The 27,076-nt window shown below is 41.7% G+C and overlaps 1 protein-coding gene across 2 annotated transcripts in view; it reads left to right on the forward strand.

Moving 5' to 3' along the window:
• Positions 1 to 17,149, forward strand: part of LOC129745136 (mitogen-activated protein kinase kinase kinase kinase 3) — a 40,698-nt gene extending 23,549 nt beyond the window's left edge. For both annotated transcript variants that reach the window (XM_055738038.1, XM_055738039.1), the window contains 8 exons: positions 6,028 to 6,205; positions 6,264 to 6,417; positions 6,482 to 7,064; positions 7,128 to 7,321; positions 7,380 to 7,474; positions 7,540 to 7,666; positions 7,733 to 7,859; positions 15,718 to 17,149. In XM_055738038.1, the coding sequence (XP_055594013.1) occupies positions 6,028 to 6,205; positions 6,264 to 6,417; positions 6,482 to 7,064; positions 7,128 to 7,321; positions 7,380 to 7,474; positions 7,540 to 7,666; positions 7,733 to 7,859; positions 15,718 to 15,832 (1,573 nt within the window). In that variant the 3' untranslated portion in view covers positions 15,833 to 17,149. The remainder of the gene's footprint in view (positions 1 to 6,027; positions 6,206 to 6,263; positions 6,418 to 6,481; positions 7,065 to 7,127; positions 7,322 to 7,379; positions 7,475 to 7,539; positions 7,667 to 7,732; positions 7,860 to 15,717) is intronic.
• Positions 17,150 to 27,076: the final 9,927 nt, after the last annotated feature.

Consider the following 27,076-nt stretch of genomic DNA (forward strand, 5'->3'; position numbering starts at 1 on the left):
ATTCTCCGAGTGCCAGCAAAGCTCGGTTTTTAGATATTCTGAAAAGTGTCATGGAGGCATATGGTTTTCGACAAAATGTTATGGAAGACACTCGCGTCACGGTATCCAGCAGCTCCAGGATAGATTTGGTGTTCACAAATGTGGAGAGAGCTGACGCAAATACCGTTCCTGATTTTCGGGTGTCAGATCATGAGACAATAAATATTGAAGTTGGATTTGGTACTATTGATGGTCTACATAAGATCCATCAGATTGTGAATGATTGGAGTCAGTAAAGCAACCTTATGTTCTGACAGCTTCTTGAGGCAGTATTGCCAACATTGGAATGCGCTGACTTTAATGAATTGGTAAAACGTATCGATGTTATATTGAAAGATAGTGTTAATTTAACACTGTTAAAGCACTTGTTCGTAGAAAAACTGGTACTTAATGGTACTGAGCGTGGTACTAAATGGTACTCCAGAAGCCTAATTGAAATAAAAAGACGTAGAGACAAACTTTACAAACAATTTTTAAGAACAAAATGTTCAAGGAGTTGGCATAGGTACAAAGTTGTGAGAAACGAATATTCGCGAAAAATAACAGAAGCTAAAAACCAATCTATCCAAGATGAGCTGGAAAGAAACAAATCTAATGGAAAACAATAAAAAGGTTGATGAAGTCAAATAGTACCTATCAGGACAGATTCGGACTCATTCAACAGAGTTGAAGTCAAAGACGAAAAAGAAATAGCAGAGACTTCTTTATTGATAGCGTGATGGAAATTCAACCCGTTGAGAAATGTTATAAACACGAGTCTGCAGTTAGGAATAATACCTAAAACGTGGAATTGTTCTACCCATTGAAAAACAGAAAAATGCTCAAGAGGCGACGTTTTATCGCCCTAAAAACATGTTAGAAATTCAAGAAAAGGTGCTAGAATTAGCAGTAAAACAGCAATCATTACGCTTTTTTGATTGTGAAGACATATTGATTGCTGGACAGTCTGCATTCAGGAAGCAGCATTCAACTGAATCTGCAGTTAACTTGATACTTCGAAATCGGAAGATTAACACTAAACATACCGACACTTTGTATATACCTATTCATACCGCGAGCGGTCAAATGACGGTTTACACTGTTTTCGCTAAAACTTTCATGTTTCTCAACCGATTTCTTTAAAATTTATAGTTTTGAAAAGCCTATAATGTGACTCAAATATGTTTTTCAGACAATTTTCAGCTACAATCAATTATTTTAAAGTTATGTTAAGTCCAAGAATTTTTTTATGAAAAAACATGCTTCAGAAAAACTACTATAAATCTGTTCATCAGTGCTCGAAAAAAATTTCACTTAGTGCATGAGAAAGCTGAAGTTAGAAGCTGTATGTTGCTTATACGGAAATTTTTATCAATTTTTTTTAAGATCATGGCCACAAAAAATGTAAAAAAGTTGTGTAAAACCCGTACTTTTCAATCAATCAACCGCCAAAGCTGTTCCTGTTACAGTAGAAAAATTAAAAAAAATGAATTGGAAAGTTGACGTAATTTGTCACATTTTGGCATCTTAAGATTTTTAAAATACGAAATACATAATTAATGACGAATTTTCAAAGGCAGCTGTTTTTCAAATATTTCATCAATTCGGATTTTTGATACAATTCCTACACCTAAGTTAAGCTTTGCACTGGATTTGAGTGTGTTATCGTAAGGTTTAGGCAAAAAAATATATGCAAAAGAAAGAAAATTTCATACCGGTTCTAATGACGTAACTACATTGGCGGTGCGATGCTTGACAAAAATATAATAAATACATTTCTGAAAGTAAAACCAGCAAATTTGAGTGAATGCTCGTTTGTTTTTTCGTTTCCTTTCACCCGTCTTCGTGTGCAAAATAGCTTTGAGATATTACCACCCTCTGCGCCCGTCTGCCAAGCAAGAATTTGTGCTGACTTTTCAAAATTCAGAAACTACCTCACTGTTTTATTTATCTTATTTTTGTCAAGCTTTGCACCGCCAATACAGTTACTACACGCTGGGCCACATTGAACCATTAATGTTTGAAAAATAACCATAATGGAAGTTTTGTGGATCAAGTCGTTTTATGAGTTTTCTGGGAAAACTCATAAAATGAGATTTCACCAAGAACTTGGATTATGGTTATTTTTCAACCGTTTGTTAAAACTGAAAAACGGTTATAAAATAACCGTTTTCCTACAAAATCATGCAGGGTGCGTTTCACTGCAACTAAAATGGGAGATTTCCAAATTCATTATAAAAGAATCAAGGACTAAAGGAGATATGCAGTTTTTTATTGTTTTTTTTCAATTGCATTTTATAATAAGTTATATTCCGTTGAATACATCAACTAATAGATATTTTAAACCGGTTTGGTCTGATGAACAATCTTCCGGATAAAATAAAGAACTTTTGTAGGATTGCGCAAGCGAATACCTACTAGCCTGAATATTTTCCTGGAATAAGCAAAGAAAGCTTATAATTATCCGTTTTAAAATCAGTGTTCTAAATTTACCTGTTCCGCCGTCCGGAAGGTAGATGAAATCAACATCTGGTACATTGCTGATTGCGGATATTGCTTCGATATCTCATCCTATTGGCTCATCCGGCTGCAGTTACTCGATGCGGTCAATATATATTCAACTGCTGCATATTGGTTCTCAGGAGGCAGCTTCCACCAGAAAGTCTGGATGTTTCCCCCATTCGCCGGAATTGTCCATGGGATTGCCATCATCGATACTGAAAAAAAAAGGATTGAAAATAACACGAATGAGTGGAGCACAACAATGTTAAAAATGCAAATTACTTACCCGTGGCGACTGTATTTACAGATTAATTTGCACCAAAAAATTTCCAACTAGCGAATCGAAAAAAACAATGGCGGAACGCTCACTAAAAACAAACAATTCATTACTGTTGTTACGGAATTTTCAACCATTTTTTTGGTTTTCAACAAGAACTTAGAATATGGTTAAAATTCAATAGTTCATTCTGGTTGAAAAACAACAATTATCAAAGTTTTCGAAAGAAACCCAAAAAACGGTTGAAAAAAATTCAATAATGGTTATAAAAAAACGAGCGTGTACACTAGAACCGGTATGAAATTTTCTTTTTTTTGCATATAATTTATTTGCCTAAACCTTACGATAACACACTCAAATCCAGTGCAAAGCTGAACTTAGGTGTAGTAATTGTATCAAAAATCCGAATTGATGAAATGTTTGAAAAACAGCTACCTTTGAAAATTCGTCTTAAATTATGTACTTCGAATTTTAAAAAATCTAAAGATGCCAAAATGTGACAAATTACGTCAACTTTCTAATTCATTTTTTGAAATTTTTCTTCTGTAACAGGAACGGCTTTGGCGGTTGATTGATTGAAAAGTACGGGTTTTACACAACTTTTAAACATTTTTTGTGGCCATGATCTTAAAAAAAATTTGATAAAAATTTCCGTATGTGCAACATATAGCTTCTAACTTCAGCTTTCGCATGTACTAAGTGAAATTTTTTTCGAGCACTGATGAACAGATTTATAGCAATTTTCCTGAAGCATGTTTTTTCATAAAAAAATTCATGGACTTAATATAACTTTAAAATAATTGATTGCAGCTGAAAATTGTCTGAGAAACATATTTGAGTCACATTATAGGCTTTTCCAAACTATAAATTTTAAAGAAATCGGTTGAGAAACAAGAAAGTTTTAGCGAAAACAGTGTAAACCGTCATTTGACCGCTCGCGGTATGAATAGGTATACCACATGCGTTATTCGAAAACCACAACACTTAGAAAAATTTAAAAAACGCAAAAATACTAGCATTTTGAAAATAAAAATAGTCCTGCCTTTAAATTTGCGAAAAAAAAATTATACAAGGTGTAATCATCATTCAAAGTTCACAAATCGTCATTTGACCGCCTCCGGTACGTTTAGTGTTAATATTGAAAACAGAAGGTACATAGTGGCTGTGTTTCTAGACTTCAAGAGAGCATTCGAAACTATTGATCGGTTACTGCTGTTAGAAGTGTTGGTAAAAATTGGCAGCAATGGTACGGTTCTAAGCTGGTTTAAAAATTATTTGGAGAATAGAATGCACCGAACAAAATATGGTTCATCTTACTCGCGATACAGAGAAAATATGCTAGGAGTTCCCCAAGGAAGTGTTTTGGGTCCCTTGTTATTTATACTGTACATCAATGACATGAAAATGTGCTTAAATCACGGCCGTCTCAAGCTATTTGCAGATGATTCCATCTCCTACTGGAGTGGAAATTACTTAGAACTCGTTGTACAAGAAGCAAATGCTGATTTGAAAAATATGGCAGATTTTTTGAAACACAGAAAATTATGTCTAAATCTTGATAAAGTCCGAAGTTATTAATCGATTGTTGTGAGATCGAAAGGGTTCATCAAGTGAAACACCTTCGACTTTTGCGCTACAATTTTACTTCATGCATCCAAACAAAGCACCTACAAAGAATTCAAAATAAGATCATGCGAGTAGTGTACGATGTAATCGATACAGACCAAGTACATAAACCGTATGGGGTGGAGGAAGGACCCAATTGGGCCTGTGGGGCACATCTGGCATACTAAGCCCAAGGTTTTAGTGGGAAGAACCCTTTCACGGCAGAAAACATCCGGCTGAAAAGAGAAGCCCTTGCACGAAGTGTAACCTGTACATGACGCTCATTAGACCAGTTGTTCTCAGCGGGCACCAGACGTAGATTTGTTTCGAGGACGACCTGCACACATTCGGAGTAGGTATTTGGCGTGCTGGAGAACGGTCTGTGGAGGCTAAGGGTGAATCACGAGCTCGCACGACTCTACGGTGTACCCAGTATCCAGAAGGTGGCGAAGACATGTTGCGAAAAGCCGGACGACTCTCCTACGAAACAGGTGTTGACTATGAATCCGGTAGGATAGAGACGAACAGCGTGGAGCGTGATCTGGCGAATGTGAGATACCGGAGAAATTGGAGAACGTTTGCCATGGACCGGTCTTTTAGGAATTATTTTCATCAAGTTGTGTGGTGAGACGGGTTTTTTTTATAAGTGCTGAAACTTGAATGATGTTTAACTCATAGATGGAAAAGCATAGCAACTACAGGAGCGAATTTGTCCGCCGTGCTATCGTTATTATAGAGAGCGACTAGGTACGTAGTCGTATTAAAGCAAAATGCCTAAAGTTTATACTCTGTCATCAAATACCTCCTGGAGTTCGTGCTCTTGATCCTTTTCTGGGACTGCCTTAAAGCATCACCTCGTAAAGGAGGCCGTAATCGTGCACTCAACTGTAATACGCATCAATCCACTTCAAGCATATTTTTAATTGTGCCAAGGTTCGACTTCTCGTCATAAAGACCTAGCGCCCCAGATCGCTACGACACAGATGATCCTTGACGAAGTCGTAAACAAATTCTAGTGGCACAATCGATTTACAGTTCCTCTTTTCTCCGGAGAAAACCTCCGACATTCAAATCACTCTGTCCTAGGAGATCCACTGCGTACAAAAAGACTTGTCTTCTGCCGGCGGCTCCACTCACTGGGAAGCACAGCCTCTGCCTTAGTGGCAGGCCGCTTCTCAAGAAACGATCTGAAATCGGCTAAAAACAGGTCACGGTCAATAAGCAGGTCACGCTGCTTGTTCAGGGTCGCTCCACCGTATCGCAAAGACTGTTCAGGTCAGACTCGCTAGTTATCCTTCGTTTGCTGCATTGGATTTTAGAGGTCTTTGACATGATCGGCGTTTCTGTTCGGGAACAAACATTTACAATAGGAGATAAGCTGAGGCCATGTACTCAAAAGCGAGCTGTCCATCCTTAACCCTTCTGTCGTTTCGACGTTCCTGATTCCTGATACTGTTGCTCGGAATTCTTTAAACAGCTTACTATAAAGTTACCAATTTTTTTTTTGTAATTTTCGACGGTTGCAGTGAAGCAAACTTCCTCGGAAAATATAGCACCAGCTTTGAGATCCCATAAGCACCCCAAGGAAATCACCGTATTGATATTCTTATCCGATATTTTTGCAGGCGAACCTTACCGCTTTCGAACAACCCCAACGACTCGCTGACCGGGGGCGACGGGGATGGGCCGGGCGAGTGCTCCTGCTCCGGCGACAGCTACGACAATAACGGAGGCCGGGACGATTCCACGCTCAGCTATGCCGATCTGGACAACTTGAACGCACGCTTCGAGAAGCTCAACTCGGTAACAGTTCAAAATGGAGGTTTGTGAATGGTATAATTTATGTTTATTTACCTTTTAGCAAAATGGAGTCAGCGAAGGGGTTGTCGGAATTGACGAAGAAGAGCCTCACAGTAAACGAAGATCGATGGACCAACTGACGGGTCTGTTCAACGATCTGGAGAAGTCTTCTAGGCAGCGTAGTCTAAGCGATGGCGACGGAAATAATGAGAATGGTAGACTTGTTTGGGTTCAAACTTGTTGGGAGTGAGTTAAAATGGTTTTCACCTCTCATTACAGAAACGCAACCGGATTTGTTGAACAATACACCACCGGTTCCACCAAAGCGCAGCCACCGAAGTCGTCGGCACACGCCGCCCCGTCCGGTTTCCAATGGGTTGCCACCGACGCCGAAAGTTCACATGGGTGCCTGCTTCTCCAAGATATTCAACGCATGTCCGCTACATATCCACTGTACGACGTCCTGGATCCATCCGGACACCCGGGATCAGTACCTGCTGATCGGCGCCGAGGAGGGTATCTTCAACCTGAACATGAACGAACTGCACGACGCCGCCATCGAGCAGCTGTACCCGCGGCGGACGGTGTGGCTGTACGTGATCAAGGACATTCTGATGTCGCTGTCCGGCAAAACCTCGCAACTGTACCGGCACGATCTGCTGGCGCTACATTCCAAGCACACGCACAGGTTTTCGCTGCACATGAAGAAGATCCCCGAGAAGCTGGTGCCCCGGAAGTTTGCGCTCACGACCAAGGTGCCGGACACCAAGGGTTGCACGCAGTGCTGCGTCACGCGGAATCCGTACAACGGGTACAAATATCTGTGCGGATCGATGCAGAGTGGGATCTTCTTGATGCAGTGGTAATTTGTTTGTAACAGCTATCAAAAACCCCATTTTAATAATCCAACTCCCCCTTCGTCCAGGTACGATCCGCTGAACAAATTTATGCTGCTGAAGCAGTGCGACTGGCCGTCTGGCAACCTGCAGTACTACGGGGTAAATTCGAACGTGTTCGAAATGATCATCACCCCGGAGCTGGAGTATCCGATAGTGTGCGTGAACGTTCGGCGCGGTCCGAACGATAGTCTTAAGCTGGATCTTATCAATACCAACAATTGTGAGTTTGACTGTTTCGTTGAGTTATTTCAGAGTTTAACCTAACGTTTCGCTTCCAGCTTCAAGTTGGTTCAACTCCAATAACGAAGAAATGGATGGAATGGCTACCGTCATCAACCGGCGGGACACGCTACGACCAATTAAAGTGCACCAGGTAGGATCATTTTTTGTTATCCGCTGAAGACTGAAAAGTTTTCAAAACATGTTAAATACTTCCAGATTGAACGGGATGCTATTCTAGTTTGCTACGACAATATCGTACAAATCGTTGATGTTTTGGGTTTCCCCAAGCAGAGTAAAAAGTACATTTCTCGTTTGGAGTTCAATTTTAATATCGCTAGCATAGGTAGGTTGCAATTGTGGAGTTCATTGGGGCATGTTGACCTTTAATTGAGAGCTTCTTCTGTTTCAGTTTGTTTAACCGATAGCGTGCTGGCGTTCTACAAAAACGGCATGCAGGGTCGATCGCTGCGAAACGGTGAGATTACCCAAGAGATTAACGACGCCAGTCGGATATACGAGCTGATCGGGAGTGACAAGTGAGTATCTTATTTCAGCTTGCGAAAAACGAAACGTAATAAAGTGCATGAAATTAATGTCGGTTACCTTAAGTTCCAAAGATTTGATGTGTTGGAATCCTCTTCTGGAATCCTCTTTCTGTAAAGTTGAAGGATTTAATAAGTCAAGAATTGAATTATTCATGGAAACAGGATTTGAAATATCCGTGTAATTTTGTGGTGCGATTTTTAAACTTTAATTCGATGCAGAATTTAACTAAATAATATGTTCACATCACTCACTTCTGATGTTCCTTAGGGAAATTACCTGGGACCTTTGATCTTCCATCCTTTTGTCAAGGTGTAGGAAATCTACTCAGCTATTCAGAAAGTTTATTTAGCCTTGATTTCAGGTTTAAGGGTTTTTTGGATAGCCAATTTTTACTTCATCGAAGCTAAAGAGTGATTTCAAAGCTTCATTTTCTTTAAAAAGGATTTACAGAGGTTTTGGACAGCGAATTTGTGTTTCATTGAAACGGACGAGTGGTTTCAAAGCTCTTTTTTCTTTGAAGGTATTTTATCACTTGCTTATCCTTAGTTGCTAATCTAGCAAGGATAAATGTTCCCGGCACTGATAGATTTGGCGGTTAAAACAAGAGTGACCCGAGTGGAAAAAACGGGTTTTCATCGGCAGCAGCACAGGGAGACTCGTCATCTTTCGGCTGGTGACAGCAGGGTTGCTAGTCGCGCCGACAACCTCCCCCAGGTGCATCTCAGCGGTCTCTGAGAATGCACTGTTCTCCGCTACCCACGTCCAATCGAGCAAGATTATGAACTCGCTTCAACATACCATTTGCAGTGTCTACCACTGCTGTACAGGCCTGGCCAACAGATCCGAAGAATATCTTTACCACACGTTCTCGTACCAAGCCGTTGCGGATCCTTGGGTCCATGAGGAGACCCCATGTTTTCCGATGGTTGCGTTGGTAGTTCGAACACTCCAACAATAAATCGTTTGAAGATACCGCTTCGAATTCGTTTGAATTGAGGGGAAGGTAGGTCAGAGGCCTTGTAGTGATTATGCTTTCAGCCTCCACTATTAAATTGTTGAGCATCCTGTCGTCTGGTTTTCCCTCAGAGTACCCATCATCAATTGCCACCTTGATAGACCCCATCAGTCTTACCCACACGCCCCCTTTGTGTACCCAGATGATTTAAGTTTCACTCGGCATTTCTAAAAGTGTTAAAGAGCCCTTGGTTGATCTGCTAAAGAATATAGCCGTGGCACCGCGGCGTCCCACAAACCGCCTCGACTGCAAGAACACAGGAAGTCGAGGAGTGTGAGGACACCGCCTCAAAATGCACGGTTCGCACGGCCATACAGCTTCGATTAATACGTTGAGTCACGGTACGGAGGCCAGAAATGAAGAACAGCTTCTGTGGAAAAATCAATGAAGATAGGGTATCGTACAGGGTGATATTCGACTCACAAATTAGTCTATTTTTCCACAGTATGTAATTTTTGTCGAGGGATGGTAAAAGAGAAGATCGCTAGAAATGGCGCTAGAAATCGAGATTCGGGAACGTAAGTGGAGATGGATTGGGCACACGCTGCGAAGAGATGAAAACAAGATTTGCAGAGAGGCGCTTGACTGGAATCCAGATCGGTATCGAAGAAGAGGAAGGCCCAGAAGCTCGTGGCGGCGTAGTCTAGCCGCTGAATTCCGCACAGTTGATGAAAACCTTGGTTGGTAGCAAGTGAAGACGCTGGTTTCAGATAGCCAGCCCTATGAGTAGGTCAATCGGCGCCGGACCCTTAGATAGGTAGGGTAGGATCGTAAAAGTCGATTGAACGGGCTGCTTTCCGGAAAGCTATCGCCTTCTTAGAGGACAGAGTTCTCTCCCGGGTAGACCTCCTGAGGAATCTGCCCATAGAAGGCCTTTATCGTCGCTGATAGTTTCAGATTTTCATTCAGAATTCGTCACAGGACATTCTTCTTTAGGGCAATTCCAAGCGCCGTTTGGCCATGCAGTAGTTATCCGGGAGGACTACGTCGTCGTGTACCCTCAGTGGACCTGTCTCGAAGCGATCGCTAACACGCTTTGTGGTCTGCTTCAGAATCGCTAGAGATCACTCATCCTTTCCCGATTGTTGCTTCGATATAGCTTTTTCAACGTTGTCAGTAATGAACATTTCTTTCACGAGTTGAGTGATTCGTTTGCTACACGGCTGCGGGCGTGAGAGTTGAATCTGCGGCTTGGCGTTACTGTGGCTTCTCTAATGGAACTCCATAAAGATAGCCGTACTTCAACGCTGCCGCCTCTGCCTGGAAACTCTGCTTCGGTAAGTTCAGACATTCAACAGTCTGAGTGTTTCCTTTCCTTCATCGGAACCCGAAATATCGATGCTCACGCATTTCCTGTCCAGTACAAGCATAGAGTACCACTTAATTCAAGCTGTTTTGCGAGACCATCTTCCACAAGCGTCGAATCCGAACCTTCATCTAGAAACGCATAGGTATCTATCGTCCCAGACTTTCCCTACACCTTAACAGGCACAATGCGAAAGAGAGTTGCTGAATCCTGGAGTCGATGGGTGTGGTTCTCAGCAGTCGGTGTTTTCGATTGATCATCGAAAACGCTCACTGAAGAAGGTAGTAAGTTGCTATCGAAATACCGGTATATGAACTTTTCATTTACCGTGGTTGAATTAAAAGGAATCTTCCTATTGCTTTGATTTAGCTAAGACGCAATTCTAGAGCAAAAGTCCAATGTTCTGACACAGTAAATGTTTTAAACTTATAACACTTATAAACACAGTGACTACTTTTCTCACAGCAAACGCACTTCAATACCAATTCGAAGTTCTTCTGCTTCCCTGAGTCATGATTTTCGGGTGATGAAGAATGAGAATTCACAAACCCTCTGAATTTAGGATTCTCACGATTGGCTGCCATATTGAGACAACTTTGGTTGTCCTCGTTGATTGTAACGTTTCCATTCTCATCCATGTCAGCCAACTAGCGGGTCAGCCAGATTGCTTCCTGTGACGCCTCGGATAATGCGATGAATTCGGCCTCCGATGTGGATAAGGAAACGCACGTTTGCTTCCTGCAGCTCCAGCCTATGGTACCTCCGCAAAACTTAAAGCCTTGCCACTGTTGGATTTCCGGGATTCAATGTTCTCCGCCCAATCCGAGTCAGCATATCCTATCAGTCCGGACCTATCTCCAGCTCTGCTCTTTCGAAGACGATAGAGGCTGGTTCCCATCAGATAGCGGTTTACCCTCCAATCTCCTTGCGTGGGGCTACTGGTATGGCAACTCAGATGGACATCGATGCTGATAGTCCGGTCCGGTGAAAGATTGAAAAAGTTGACAAATTACCTTCTGTTACGCCTTATTATCGGACAACGGCGCCTCCTTCCTTTCCTGCTTGATATATTCCGGATCCAACGGAATTTTGTAGTCCTTGGCATTCGCCATACCCGTCTCTCGAATGATTTGTTCGATGTACTGCTGCTGGTTCACGCAAAAATCGCCTTTCTCGTCTCGCTAAACCTCAATTCCGAGATAGTAGTGGATGTCTCCGAGCTCACTCAGTTCGAATTGCTTCTTCAAAGCAGAAATCAAAGTCTCGCAAAGCTCAATTTCCGCACTGGCTACTACCAAGTTGTCAACATACACCAGCACGTAACAGGCTTAACCTTTCGATAGAGACATGGACATTCGATAGAGACATGAAATTTCATGCCCTGGCAGCTTGTTTCAGATCGTAGAGGCTCTTCCTTAGTCTACACACCTTGTGTTCTACTCCTTCTGCAATGAAACCGGGTGGTTGCCGCATGTATATCTCCTCCTCAAGATCGAGGTGGAGAAATGCGGTCTTGATATCGTATTGCTTAACCACCATTTTCCGCTTAGCAGCAACGACCAACAACGTGCGGAAGGTATTCTGGCGCACCAATACTTCGTCGTAGTCACATCCATACTTCTGTGTGAACCCTTGGGTTACCAGGCGGGCTTTGTAACGAATGATGGTTCCTCGTTCATCCCGTTTCGTCCTGTACGTCCATCTGCAGCCAACGTCCTTTCTACTTTTCGGTGGATCGATCAATTCCTAGGAGCCGTTTTTTATCAGCGCGTCTTACTCCTCCTTCATTGCAGTCGACCAACGATCACCGAACCGAACGCCGTTATCACCGCCAAGGGCCTATTTGGACTCAGATGCCTGAGCTTTACCACCAGTTGGCTTGTGGCGACCAGATCTGCTTGACTCGTGCGATGAAGCTGAAATATCACGAGCAGGTATACTACCTTTGAAACCAATCAAATAGTAAAGCAACTTACCTGGAATTGCGTGCTACCGTCCGCTGCGCCTCAACACCTGTGACACGGGTGGATTTGAAGTAGAATGCGGGAATAGTCACGTCACGTAAAGGGTGTAGTTGTCGGTTCTTGTCATTGGTAAGGATGTCTTCCATCGATTTGGGACTCTCGAATTCCGGAACGTTTCGTGAAGAAGTCGGAACCATCGTCTCAGGGATAACTGGGAAGTTTCGTGCAGGATGCCGGACCACCGGTTCCTCAAAGTTCAGCTGTATATGTACACCGGCTGAGGATATTGAAAACTGATGACACCCAATGCTGATTGCGACTTTGCTCTCCCTTCATCCAGAAACGTGACATCCCGAACGTAACGTTTCGGAAGACCAGCTTCAGAGAGTAAACACAGGGCTCGTTCTACGATAGACCTGTTGATTCGCTCCGCCAAGCCGTTTTGCTCCGGGGTGTTGTTAGGTTTTTGATGCCAAGTCATTCCAAATAACTTTGGAAACCACGATTTTTGTGTGTTGTCTGTTTGAATGGTCTTGATCTTGCAACCCTGTTGTCTTTCGGCCATACTGTGGAAGGACTAGAACGCTTGTAGCACCTCGGTCTCGGACTTCGTCGTCAAAAAATAGACGAAGATCTTCCTGGATTTTTCGTCCACAAACGTGATGTAGTACCGATTCTTTCCAATCGAAGGTTCTTCCATTGGTCCACAAACGTCTGAATGGACCATCTCTAGCAAGCGCTCGCTCGTGAACCGTCTTCACTGATAGTTAAACGGGTTTGTTTTCCAAGGGGATACATCTTACACGCATCACCATCATCATCTTGAAATTGGACTCCGGATACTAGGCCATTTCGGAGTTGCTTCAGACTTCTTATGTGCAGATGACCCATTCTGCTGCGCCAAATCGATTGAGTTCCACCGGATGAGCAAGCCAAAGATTGATGGGCTTCTGACCACCAAACTTAAATAATCCATTCACTTTCGTTCCGGTTGCGGAAACCTCTCCGTCGGAATTGACAACAGCACACCCGCTGTTTTCGAAGATGACCTGGTTCCCGTTCTCGACAATTTGGCTAACGGACAGTAAGTTGGTCGAGAGACCCGGAGCGAACTTTGATTTCATCTTGGTTGACTCGTGACTTCAGCTTCGTATCTCCGATGGACACAACATCCATCGCTTCTTCATTGGCAACAACCACTGTACCTCTGCCTCGGCGCCGATTCTCAAGCAGATTTTCGTCGTTGGTTAAATGGGATTGTAGCATTTGAGTGTAGTTTTACGTATTTGTTGCTAAAATATTCTCTGCGTGTACCTGTCTTTTTCCGGAGCCGAAAATTGTTCCGTCCGAGAACTGGTGCCGTATTCTCCTGGAAGCTGAAGCTGGATTCACACCTGCTGCCAGTGGTACCCAAGCCTGCTTCGGTTATCTGATGACGACATTGGTCGCTGCAAAATAAAAGTGAAATGTAAGATTAGAATTAAGTAAGTACTAGCGCTAGTCAGAAGAAAAAGTAGAAGTTGCAGTAAATTAAGAAGAAGAAAAAGAAGCAGGAAGAAAAAGCAGCTGTAAGGAAGGATGAAGAAGAAGATGGCCTGGAAAATCGAAATAAGAAGAGTAGAGCAGAATGGAAGAAGAAGAAGAAGAGAAGGCGATAACATGCGGCCAGGAAAAATAAGAAAGCAATGATTGAAAATAGATAATAAGCAACAAATTTGTCTTGGTTTTGTTTTGTGGCGTAATTTTATGAATGTTTAGTGATTTGTGTTTCTTCCCCCACTGCTAGCCGAGAGGGAAGCAAAAGAACTTCAACAGGATGTGGCTCCTGAGTCGAGCTTGATCCACCGTCGATGGCACCGTGCAAAACGCGTTGTCCTTTCTGACTACTTTCTGGTTTCTCTTCGGGCAATTCCTGGCAATGTGTCCGACTTTCGAACATGCATGGCATCTCGGACTTTTCAGCTCTTCGTTGTGGGACTTCGCATGATGACTTTTCGGTTGGGTTTGAGAATTGTGTTGGACCTCCCGGTAGTTCTTGGTAACGAGTGCAGAACCTACCGCTGGATCCTCGCATATTTGAAGCAGCTAGGTTTTGATGAAATCGCCTTTGATCTCGATGCCGGAATTTTAGATCGCCATTACCATAGGGCGGTAGTCGGAGGGAAGGCCAGCAAGCAGTAATGCTTCAACCTATTCGTCGCTGACGTCGAATCCGATGCCTTTCAGTTGGTGGGACGTTGACATGATTCGATTAGCGTTCTCGGCCATCGAACCACAGTTCTCAAGCTTCGTGTTGATCAAGTTTCTGAGCAAACCAACCTTGCATTCCGTGCCGGAGTCTTCAAACGCTCTCTCCAGATTCGACCAGACCTTATGTGCAGTTTCGGCTTCCTGAACGTGCACATAATTAATCGGATCCAAAAGCAGCATTATCTTAGCCTGCGCTTTGCGAACTTTTCTAGGATCAATCGTTCGCCTCGCGCTGGTAGCAGTTACGGTCGGCTTCACCACATCTCACAGCTCCTCCAATTCCAAGTATGTACGCACGGCAAACTTCCAATTGGACCAGTTGTCGCGCCCTGTTAGCCTTTGGATTCCGGATAGACTTGAGATTGAAGCGCTCAGACCATCACAGCCGTCAGAACTTCCAACTGTAGAAAACATCTTTGGTTCTTCAAATCTTTCTGACTGGGCCTATAACCTCTTGAAGTATGGGGTTTCGACAGAGTTCAAGAAGACACGTCTTGGAAGATTGAAGTTGATTTGCGAATGATTAAAAAAACTTAAGAGCTAATGACATTGGAGTATTTTGATTGCTGTGATTAGTTTCACATTGAGATCGGCCTACTCCAACAAAATAATCAGCTTCAAAACTGAAAACGGTGGTTATGTCCAGCTATTATGCTTAGTCAACAATTTTGTGCCACTTACATTTAAGTGTGAAAAGCCCAACTGAGCCGACCAGGTCCTGAGTAAGTTCAACGGCTGTCTTCTGATGGACGATGAAACCTATGTCAAGGCTGACTTTGGGCAAATCCCAGGCCCAAAATTTCACTTGACAACGGCTCGGGGAGATGTTCCAGCCAAATTTGAATTTCTGTTTGCCGACAAATTTGCACGAAAATTTATGATTTGGTAGGCAGCTGTGGCAAAGGAAACGGAAGTTTTCGTTAAATAAGGCAATGAAGTCTGAACTATACCAAAAAGAGTGTCCCAAAAACGAATTCAGCCGTTCATTCGATCCCACGACCATCCCGTAATGTTTTGGCCAGATTTGGCAAGCTGTCATTACAGCAAAGTCATTCGAGAATGGTATGCAGAAAAAGGGGTCCATTTTGTTCCGAAAAACCTTAACTTTAGATAGCTAAAACGATGGACGAAGATGGTGTGCGCCGCCAAATGAGCCGTATTTTATCTTAAAAGCATGAATAAAACGCTACATTTGTATACAAAAAGATCTCGAATTCAATAACAAATAACTAAAGTACAGACAATTGTTTTTGTTCCAATTCTATCTGAAGCAAGCTTGATTACCCATTTATTTTTTATTTTATTTTAACCAGCCGAATCGTGATGCTACAGAGTCGGATCATGCGGGCACCACCGGAACCGCAGGAAGGCTCCACCGAGGAAGGACACGATTTGTATGTAGTTGCGGGGCACGAGGCCAGCTATTAGGGGAACAGAGGAACCAGTCCAATCACTCCCAACCCCAATCAGTCATTCCATCAGCAGCAGCTTCCGAGCACCTCTGTCCCCGAATCGGTTCCGCGTTTGGCCATTGGATCCCTCGGGATCCCCCTCTTCCACGGCCTTTTTGCTACAGTTTCCGCACCACGTTCCGGTAAGTAGTTGTGGATCATACTCGAGGTTTACTCGCTAAGGTGGAATTTTTGAGACCCTGGAATGAAAGTTGGAATGTAAAAAAAGGGTATTATAGTGGAGCTGTGCAGTCGAACTGAATCGAGTAGTCGAATTACCTTAAAAAAAGATAGTTTTTTTTTTCGGTTGAATCGCGACAGCAAACAGTTTCTAATTATATGCATTGTACATTGGATCAGAAAGTTAAAAACAAAAATAAACACACAACCAAACACTTATGCAAAAATTAGCAAATCAGTTTGTGTGGTACTTGTAGTTAAAAGGAAGGATGCGAGTTTTTGTTACGGAATGATGTGAGATTAACCAATTCAAGGCAGGAGAGCAGCGATATGGCATCAGAGTATTGGCAGTTCTTATTAGATATATTAAATATATCTCTTTATATAGTGCGACATGTTTAATAAATTGAACCGAAAAACTAAACTATATAACTAAATGCAACCAATTAGGACAAACATGGAACAAATTTAATTGTAGATGGCCCTGGTGGCGCAGCGGTTAAGCTGAAGGAACATTTTCGTTTTGATTTCGTCCTCTTTTCCTTAGATACGTACGTACATTTAATAATAGTTACACAACACAAGTCAGGGATTGTTTTTACAATTTTTTTTCGAATCGGTATAAATAATTTCCACACAGACAACTTTGCATTTCACCTCAATTCCGTTATTACAGAAACCAATTCCCATTGCATGTATTTGAATGTTACTACTATGTATAAATTCGTGCGGGGCTAGCAATTATATAGGAAGTATTTCTTGCGTCTAGGCTCTTTTGCGAATGTTTTACCCTGTTAATTAAAATAAAACCAATACATGGGTTCGATCTTTTGTTTGATGTTGTGAAAATGAATAATAAAATAAATATATATATTTTTATACTTGTGAAAGTGCAGGGACGGAAAAAGATCGTGCGAGTCAAGATTTACAGACATACCATTCACCTATCCAACGTATAGGCAGACAAAATTTAGCAATCAAAGGGCAACCCCGTACTAAACAAGAAAACAAAAAAAAAACAACAACAAAACTAAAAGCAAGATTATAGTGAAAATAAAAATTCGTTGAAACAATAAATTAATAAAAACTTGTAAACCAGATTCCGTATTGAGTAGGAAGGTTGTTTCTCTATGAGAACTGACAAAAGAAATCACGTCACATCTCAAAATATTAGCTTCTTACTTCTAGAAGCATTCCCATGAACTTTTTGCAACTCTTAATAAGCTTCACAAACCGTATTCTAATCTAACTAAAAAAAAATACTTCGGCTAATGGTGACATCACAAGGAAATATGTCAAATAGAGACATCTGTTGAAAAACAGCGGTAACTTAGTTGGGCATCTAATAATATTTCCTTTGCAGAAATAGAAGTCGAAGTGAAAATGGAGGAAATTTAATCAAAAAACTCTATTTTATTGCGTGCGTAACGCTGTTTTTATTTGTGGTTTCAAATTAAAAAGAAATTTTAATGTACGGAGATTTCTTTACAAGTTTTTGGGAATTTGCACGTTCTTACGCGGTTTTCGCAACCAACACGGTAAACACTTTAAATTTTTTAATTTCGGAGAATCTTAAACATAAGCCATGAGACCAGTCTCACGTTTCACTTTTCATGCCTCACGTCTTAAGTCCCACGTTTCATGGCTCACTTCTCAAGTTCTTTTGGTTCGAGTCTTAGACCACTCACTTCATACTTCTCAAGTATCATTTTTCACTTCTGACGTTTTTTTTCCACACTTAGGATTTGATCCGTGCTTCGCCACACTTCTTCCATCTAATTTCTCTCTTCAAGTCAGATTTCTCAATTCTCACGCCTTACGTATCACTTCTCACTTTCGTCTTATTTCTCACGTTTTCTTTATTTTTCATTTTTCACATCTCATGTTTCACTTTAATGTGCTATGATTCACGTCTCACATAAAAGTTTTATTATTAAGTGTCATGGAGACCAAAAGTAGTCAAATGATGTAACAATAAATCAAATCAAATAAAAAAAAAACATCTCACGTCCAGGCCTTCGATCTTGGTTTTTATGTATCAGTCTCAGGACTCTCAGGTTGCAGGTTCGGGTTTGATGACTCAGGTTTTATGTCGCTATTCTCAGATTTTGTGTCACAGGTTCCATGTCTACAGGGTGTGTCGTTTGCAACTTTTTTCGATTTTAAAAAACTCTTTAGCCTGAAAAGTTTCCTATTTGGTCAAAACAAACGACAGAATTTTTGCAGATTTTAAAACGAGTGTTCAGTAATGATAAAAGGTTCCGTAGTTATTGGAAGCCCCGCAGTGAGACGTGCTAACAGTCCTAACTTCTCTTTTTCTCACGTCTCACTGCAACACCGTCCCGCAATATACGAGAGATCCAGAGAGCCGAAACTGGAAGAAAAACGAACGGCAATAAATGATAAGTTTGCAACCACCAACCAGTGCGCGTCGCGAATATTCTACTCCGTCCGAAAACCCACTATCGGGAAAAATAAAGTGCTCCCCCACGACCGGAGCAGTAGTGAGTGCAGCAAAAGTGTTGCAAATCCCCTCGTGTGAAACTGGTCTTACAGTCCGCCAGTATGAGGGTGAAGAAAGTGCAAGTGCATTTCAAAACAACGAGATTGCTCTAAAATCGATAGCTTTCTTGTTAAAATAATATTTCTGAAAATTGGACGGATAATCTGCCAGTTTTGCTTTTTATACTACAGGATTTTCAAAGTTCAAAAAGTTGCAAAACGACACATCCCAATGTCTAATTCTATCTATAAGTTTCAGCAGAGATCCCAGGCACAGCCTTTGTTAGACGAATTTTCGTAATAAGCACCGTTTTGGGAAATTTAAACCCCGCGAAACATTTGATGCCTTCAACGATAGCAAACTGCTATCAAACTGTGGTATCAACTTCTAAGTGATATCACTTGTGCTGTTGGTTTTCAGGTAAACCGCAAAGCTGGCTTCATTGATAATTTTTCTGAAATAACAAAGCGAAATTCAATCGAGGCAGCAACAGCAAAATGATAGCGCAAAAATTTCGCCGATATCAAAACGAGGCATCGATAAGGTATCTTTCATTTTTTAGAAATCAAACCTGAGGCAAATGGCAAAGTTACACCAGAATGGTATCAATTCCTGGAGTGGCCAACGCTTTAAATCGCAACCCCAACCTCTCCGTTCGAGATGTTGTAAATAAGTTGGGAATATCGTCTACAATCAGGCATAAAGCTAAAAATCGATCCGGACCGTTGACTTATGAGAAGATAGTGACTCCAAATCACAACGATAAGCAAAAGCTAAAGGCAAAAACGAGATCTCGGAAGCTGTAGGTATACGACATTGTTGACAAAGTTTGATTGCGTGGTAATGGAAGACGAAACCTACGCCAAGGCAGATTTAAGACAGCGGGGCTCGAATTGCAAATAGACTTCAAAGTAGTTGAAATCCGAATAGCCCCGGATAAGGCAAATTAAAGAACGAATTTGCTGAGTTTCTGAACGCAAATCCAAAAATCGTTATGTAACGGACCTGTAGCCAAAAGTAGGTTAGTGGCCATGGTGCCAAGAAAGTAAATACACCTAGGTCTTTTTTTACACTGATATACGTACCGCGTAAAAAAAAACCGTGTAAAAAAAAACCGTGTTAATTCCCGAAAACCGTGTAAAAAAAAACCGTGCTAATTGCGGAAAACCGTGTAAAAAAAGACCTTTAAATTTATGCAGCTTTGAAACTTGAAACAATAAGACATGTAACTAGACACTTTAGACCTTAGACCTGCCACCTGAGACCTGAGATTTGAGTCCTGAAACTTGAGACTTTATACTTAAGACATGAGACCTGAGATCTGAGACTTGCGAACTGGTACCTTAGACTTGAGACCTGACAATTGAGACATGAGACCTGAGAACTGACACGTGAGACCTGAGACTTTCGACATGACACCTGAGACCTGAGACCTGAGATCTGAGACCTGAGACCTGAGACTTGAGACCTGAGACCTGAGACCTGATACCTGAGACATGAGACCTAAGACATGAGACATTAGACCTGAGACCTGAGACACAAACCATGAGACCTGACATTAGACATGAGACATGAGACATGAGACCTGAGAAATGAGACCTGAGACATGAGACCTGAGACATTAGACATGAGACATGAGACATGAGACCTAAGACATGAAACATGAGACATGAGACATGAGACATGAGACATGAAACATGAGACATAAGAAATGAGACATGAGACATGAGACCTGAGACATTAGACATTAGACATTAGACATAAGACATGAGACATTAGACATTAGACATTAGACATAAGACATTAGACATTAGACATTAGACATAAGACATTAGACATTAGACATTAGACATTAGACATTAGACATTAGACATGAGACATTAGACATGAGACATGAGACATGAGACATAAGACCTGAGACATGAGACTTGAGACATTAGACATTAGACATAAGACATGAGACATGAGACATGAGACATTAGACATTAGACATTAGACATAAGACATGAGACATGAGACATGAGACATGAGACATGAGATCTGAGACATGAGACATGAGACTTGAGACTTGAGACCTGAGACATGAGACATGAGACATAAGACAATAGATATTAGACATTAGACATGAGACATTAGACATTAGACATTAGACATTAGACATTAGACATTAGACATTAGACATTAGACATTAGACATTAGACATTAGACATTAGACAATAGACATTAGACATGAGACATTAGACATGAGACATGAGACATGAGACATGAGACAATAGACCTGAGACATTAGACGTGTGACTTGAGACATGAGACATTAGACATTAGACATTAGACATTAGACATTAGGCATGAGACATGAGGCATGAGACATGAGACATGAGACATGAGACATGAGGCATGGGTCTTAGGTCTCAAGTCTCCGGTCTCAGGTCTAATGTCTCAGGTATAATGTCTCAGGTCTAATGTCTCATGTCTCATGTCTCAGGTCTCATGTCTCAGGTCTCATGTCTCATGTCTCATGTCTCATGTCTCATGTATAATGTCTAATGTCTCATGTATCACATCTTAGGTCTAATGTCTCAAGTCTCATGTCTAATGTCTCATGACTCATATCTAATGTCTCATGTCTCATGTCTCATGTCTTATGTCTCATGTCTCAGGTCTCATGTCTCATGTCTCATGTCTCATGTCTCATGCCTAATGTCTTGGGTCTCATGTCTCATGTCTAATGTCTCAAGTCTCATGTTTCAGGTCTAATGTCTCATGTCTCATGTCTCAAGTCTCAGGTCTAATGTCTCATGTCTCATGTCTCAGGTCTCATGTCTCAGGTCTCATGTCTCAGGTCTCAGGTCTCATGTCTCATGTCTAATGTCTCAGATCTTATGTCTCATGTCTCAGGTTTCATGTCTCATGTCTCATATCTCAAGTCTCATGTCTCAGGTCTAAAGTCTCATGTCTCATGTCTAATGTCTCAGGTCTAATGTCTCATGTCTCATGTCTCATGTCTAATGTCTCAGGTCTAATGTCTCATGTCTCATGTCTCAGGTCTTATGTCTCAGGTCTCATGTCTCAGGTCTCAGGTCTCAGGTCTCATGTCTCATGTCTAATGTCTCAGGTCTAATGTCTCATGTCTAATGTCTCAGGTCTAATGTCTCATGTCTCATGTCTCAGGTCTCAGGTCTCAGGTCTCAGGTCTCAAGTCTCATGTCTCAGGTCTAAAGTCTCATGTCTCATGTCTAATGTCTCAGGTCTAATGTCTCATGTCTCATGTCTCAGGTCTCAGGTCTCAGGTCTCAAGTCTCATGTCTCAGGTCTAAAGTCTCATGTCTAATGTCTCAGGTCTAATGTCTCATGTCTCATGTCTCAGGTCTCAGGTCTCAGGTCTCAGGTCTCAGTTCTCAAGTCTCATGTCTCAGGTCTAAAGTCTCATGTCTCGTGTCTCGTGTCTGAGGTCTCTGGTCTCATATTTCAGTCATCATGTCTCAGGTCTGATGTCTCAGGTCTAATGTCTTATGTCTCGTGTCTGAGATCTCAGGTCTCATATTTCAGGTCTCAAGTCTCAGGTCTAATGTCTCATGTCTCATGTCTCAGGTCTCAGGTCTCAGGTCTCAAGTCTCATGTCTCAGGTCTAAAGTCTCATGTCTAATGTCTCAGGTCTAATGTCTCATGTCTCATGTCTCAGGTCTCAGGTCTCAGGTCTCAAGTCTCATGTCTCAGGTCTAAAGTCTCATGTCTAATGTCTCAGGTCTAATGTCTCATGTCTAATGTCTCAGGTCTAATGTCTCATGTCTCATGTCTCAGGTCTCAGGTCTCAGGTCTCAGTTCTCAGGTCTCAGGTCTCAGGTCCCAAGTCTCATGTCTAAGGTCTCAGGGGTCTCATGTTCCACGTTCTTAGTCTCAGAGCTAAGATTTTCCCAACTTTAAAAAGATTCTAAGTGTTTTCCTTTGAAAAGGACTTAGATTATTTTCTCTCAGAAACCGTGTTAATTCGCGAAAACCGTGTAAAAAAAACCGTGTTAATTCCCGAAAACCGTGTAAAAAAAGCCGTGTAAAAAAAAACCGTGTAAAAAAAAACCGCGTAAAAAAAAACCTAGGTGTATAGCTACTCACTAGCGCTTTTGTTTTGTTTTTCAAACCTTGTCAGCAAGAATTCAAGTGGCTAAGGTGCCCGGAAGAGTTTCTCGCTGACAAGGTGAATAGGTGTTGATTGAGTAGTAAGAGAGTTATTTATATTTTCAAATTAAAAGAGAGAGAAGTGAACTTCGTTTATTCTAAATGAACAGAAGTTCGCTTTAGTTAGGGTATATTTTAGGAGAATTTTCGGATAATAAAAAGATTGTAGAGTCAACACACGTTACAGCGGTATAGAGGCGGAGCGCACGATAGTCGTGGTAACTAAGCGAACCTCGAGTTACGAGTAAAGGCCGGACCTCAAGGCGTCAGAAGAAGGGTCTTTAGTCTTGAATCGTAACAAGAGGCAGGGTATATATGCTGGAGTTTTGGCTTGAAACCGAGTAAGCCGATGAGCGCAGAAGCACGGACTTGGTCTCCCATCACTGGTACAGCCTTCGTTGCAAGTCCGGATGGGAATTATGGCCAGAACTTCCAGTCAATTTTCAAATAATGTGTTCACAATTAGGTACGTCTTAAATGCTTTTGAATGAACCGAAGAACTCGAATTAATCTACGCTCTCTACGCTCAGAACGAATACCGCAAACTGAACTCGGCATATAAAAAGACCAGTAAGCGCTGCTACCAGAATTATCTTAATCGGCTACAGCGAAACTTCAAGACCAGTCCGAAAAATTTTTAGAAGCACGTAAAAAATCAGCGGAAAGAAACAGGGCTCCCGTCCCACGTGTTTCTGGACAACAACACAGCTGATTCCGACCCCGAAATTTGTGAGCTCTTCGCCGTGAAATTCTCAAGCGTCTTTACAACTGAGGGCATTTCTTCAGAGCAACTGTCAGGGCTGTCCGGAATATTTTACCTCTAGGTTCATCTTTGAATGTATTCCTAATTGAAGATGCAGCCATCTTGAAAGCGACAGCAAAGTTGAAAAACTCAACCTCTACGGGCCCGGACGGTATACCAGTAAATTTTTTAAAGCGTTTTAGGCCACTTTTGCTGACTCCCATCAAATATATTTTTCAATCATCGCTGGACAACGTAATTTTTCCCTCACTGTGGAAGGAAGCTCATATGTTTCCTGTCCACAAAAAAGGGGACAAGCGAGATGTTAGCAACGACCGTGGGAGCTCTATGCGCGATATCCAAACTCTTTGAACTGGTTGTTATGGATCCTGTTTTCTCGTTTTGCAAGCCTCACATTTCCAACGACCAGCATGGATTCATGCCGAAACGATCCACAACTACCAACTTACTGAGCTTCACATCTTTCGTTTAGGACTGCTTTGCCAGGAAGACCCAAACTGACGCCATTTACACTGATCTCCCTGCTGCGTTCGACAAGATGAACCATGATATTGCTATTGCAAAGCTCGGACGCTTAATATTCTGTGGATCTCTAGTGGATTGGTTCCGGAGTTATCTAACGGGATGGAAATTATCCGTTCGAACTGGTGAATCCTTTTCCAGGCAATTCCCTGCCCCCTCAGGTATGCCCCAAGGAAGCCATTTAGGACCGATAATTTTCGTAATCTACTTCAATGGCGCACTCTCGCTTCTTGACGACGCAAAACTCGCTTATGCTGATGACCTGAAACTTTTTCACGCCATAAACAACCAAGACGACATTGACTTTTTACAGCAGCAATTTTCCGTATTTGCTTACGGTTGCGACATTAACTGCCTGTTGTTGAATCGCAGCAAATGCTCGGTTATATCATTTTCCCGTGAGCGGATCACTCTTTATGCTGAGTACATCCTTGGAAGCTATACCATCACCCAAGTCGAACACATCAACGATCTAGGAGTTATCCTCGATCAACGGCTGGAGTACAAGACTCACACGAACTATGTTGTTGACAAAGCTTCTAGAAACCTTGGATTCCTGTTTCGCATGGCCAAAGACTTCAAAGACGTGTACTGCCTTAAAAGTCTTTATTGCTGCATAGTTCGTTCCATCCTCGAGTACGCATCAGATGTCTGGTGCCCCTTCTATCAGAACGGAGCTGAACGAATCGAGGCTATCCAGCGGCGCTTCTTGCGGTATGCCCTACGTCACTTGAATTGGCTCGATCCGTTTCGTCTGCCAAGCTACGAAAATCGTTGCTGCCTCATTGACTTGGATACGCTTCAAGTTTGTAGAAACGCTACTCGAGCTCTGGTTGTGGCTGACCTGCTGACATCGAGAATAGACTCTCCCGCGCTGTTGGAGGCTATTCCTCTTAGTATACGACCTCAAGGATTAAGAAACCAGCATTTGCAGCTTTACGTTCCCATTCGTTTGAACAACTATGGGGCCAACAGCGCTTTTGTCGGAATCTTCAAAACTTTTAATCGTTTTTCTGAGCATTTTGACTTTGACGTTTCGAGAAATGTGTTCCGAAGGAAAAAATTAGACGTGTCCAGAACCGTGTCGAGTGGATTCTAATTTTAGAAAGATACAGACCCCGTTCGTTTCTGGTAACATTCGATTTTGGCAACATTCGATTTTGGCAACAACCCATTTTTGGCACATGTGTCAAAATCGAACGGTTTTTAGAAACAACATTACCTTTAAGTTTTCGTAATAACAGGACCAATTTAATTTAGTCAAACACCATAAATACGTTTTTATGATCTGAAATGGTGATAAAACGCAACAATAAAAACAAAAGTACTCAAAAATGACAAAAAGATGAAAAATTCAAATAGTTAAAAAACTAATTCAAACAAATGACTGAAAATGACAAAAAACAACTAAAAAATGATGAAGAACGACAAAAACTGCAAATATGACAAACGAAAACAAACATTATAAACATAACAAGAAAAGTGGAAAATGCATCAAATACATGACGAAAAAAATTAAAAAAATAATTACAAATGTTCGGAAATTGACCAAAAATAACGTGTTTGCTAATAAAAATAATTATTTTGTAAAAATAACTGAAAAAAACGTTGAGAAAAAACCGTTCGATTTTGGCAACATTTGATTTTGGCAACACAAAATGTACGGGCGTGTTGCCAAAATCGAACGGGGTCTATATTTAGAATAAAGTTATCATTTGGATCAACATGTGTTCCGTTGATTTCTTATGCAAATAAACAAATAATGCAAGAGCTGCCGTAGTCAACAATCTCAATCTCAACAGGGGCAGTTTTAGTTTGGAAAAACCTCTTACATCATTCTCTTGAAGAGGAGAGAGGTGTTAAACAAAGTATCCATTTTTCTAAAAAAAAAAAATAATGGAAAAAATGTAGGCAACCGTGTGAAATCTGAAAGTTTTTGAATAATAAGAAGATTAATGACGAGATCTCAAGCATGTCTACCGTTAACTACAAGATATTTTCGAATGGTTAATAACATGTCTCAGCTATTCTCAACGCATATAAGAAGACACAGCTTAGACCTTGCAGAAAAAAACCTAAGATAACAACAACTGAAAAACCTAGAAAGGGGGAGTTTGTAGGCTTAAATCGAAAAAGATTAGGCAATAGTTCAGCAGAACCTTAAGAAGGCCCCAAAAAACTGTTAGCAGCGAGAAGCAGTTCAAAAGAAACTGGCGTTTTGCGGCGAAGAAAGTGAATAAGGTGACTGTTCAAAATCTGATGGCAGGCATCAAACGGAAGGCTCGCCAACTTGGACTATAGGGTGTCCAATTTTGTTCAAGCACGATTTTGATACAACCTTGCTTATTCCAGCTTCGTGGACAAAAAAAAAATTGGGCGGTGGACAAAGCTTTGGACTGGAAAGTCATGCGTCCTTACCACTGCTCTGTATAAATAGGAAGACTGCCTTGGATCGGGATGTGACCAAAAAGTGGAAATCCCCCTCAGCACCGTCCATCGTGCCAAGGTAAGACGGGGCCTTAAGACAAACAAGAAGCAGAAGAAGCCAAAGCGGAGTTAAAAATAAGCTGCTTCTGTGCAACCATGAACTCGTAAATTATTGCTGCGTGAAAAATCGGTGTGCGTTATCATTGACGACGAAACCTCTTGCAAGTTTGATTACAAACCAGTAAATATTACACTGTTCGGGATGGCCAAAGTGTTGGCGAGACGGAGACAACCATTTTTACAGAAAAAATCAGTGAAAAAGCAGTGATTTGTCAAGCCAAATGTAAGTGTGGCGTGCATTTCGAGCCGTTCGTGAACATTAACACAAAGAATACAGCTGTTTACGTCCGAAAGCCCTTGAACCATCGCCTGTTGCCCATGATCCGCAAGCATGATCACCCTGTACTGTTTTGGCCGAATTTGGCATCAGTTCACTACTCAAATGACACGACGCGATGGCTTGGTTCCAATCCAACAAAGTCCAGATCGTACCGAATGAGACGAATCCGCCAAATTGCTCTCTAATGAAACCGATTGAAACTTTTTAGGCCCATACCGAATCGTATTTGAGAAAACATGTGAAACCTTCAGAT

Source organism: Uranotaenia lowii, chromosome 2 (assembly GCF_029784155.1).
Source record: "Uranotaenia lowii strain MFRU-FL chromosome 2, ASM2978415v1, whole genome shotgun sequence".
Classification (NCBI taxonomy): Eukaryota; Metazoa; Arthropoda; class Insecta; order Diptera; family Culicidae; genus Uranotaenia; species Uranotaenia lowii.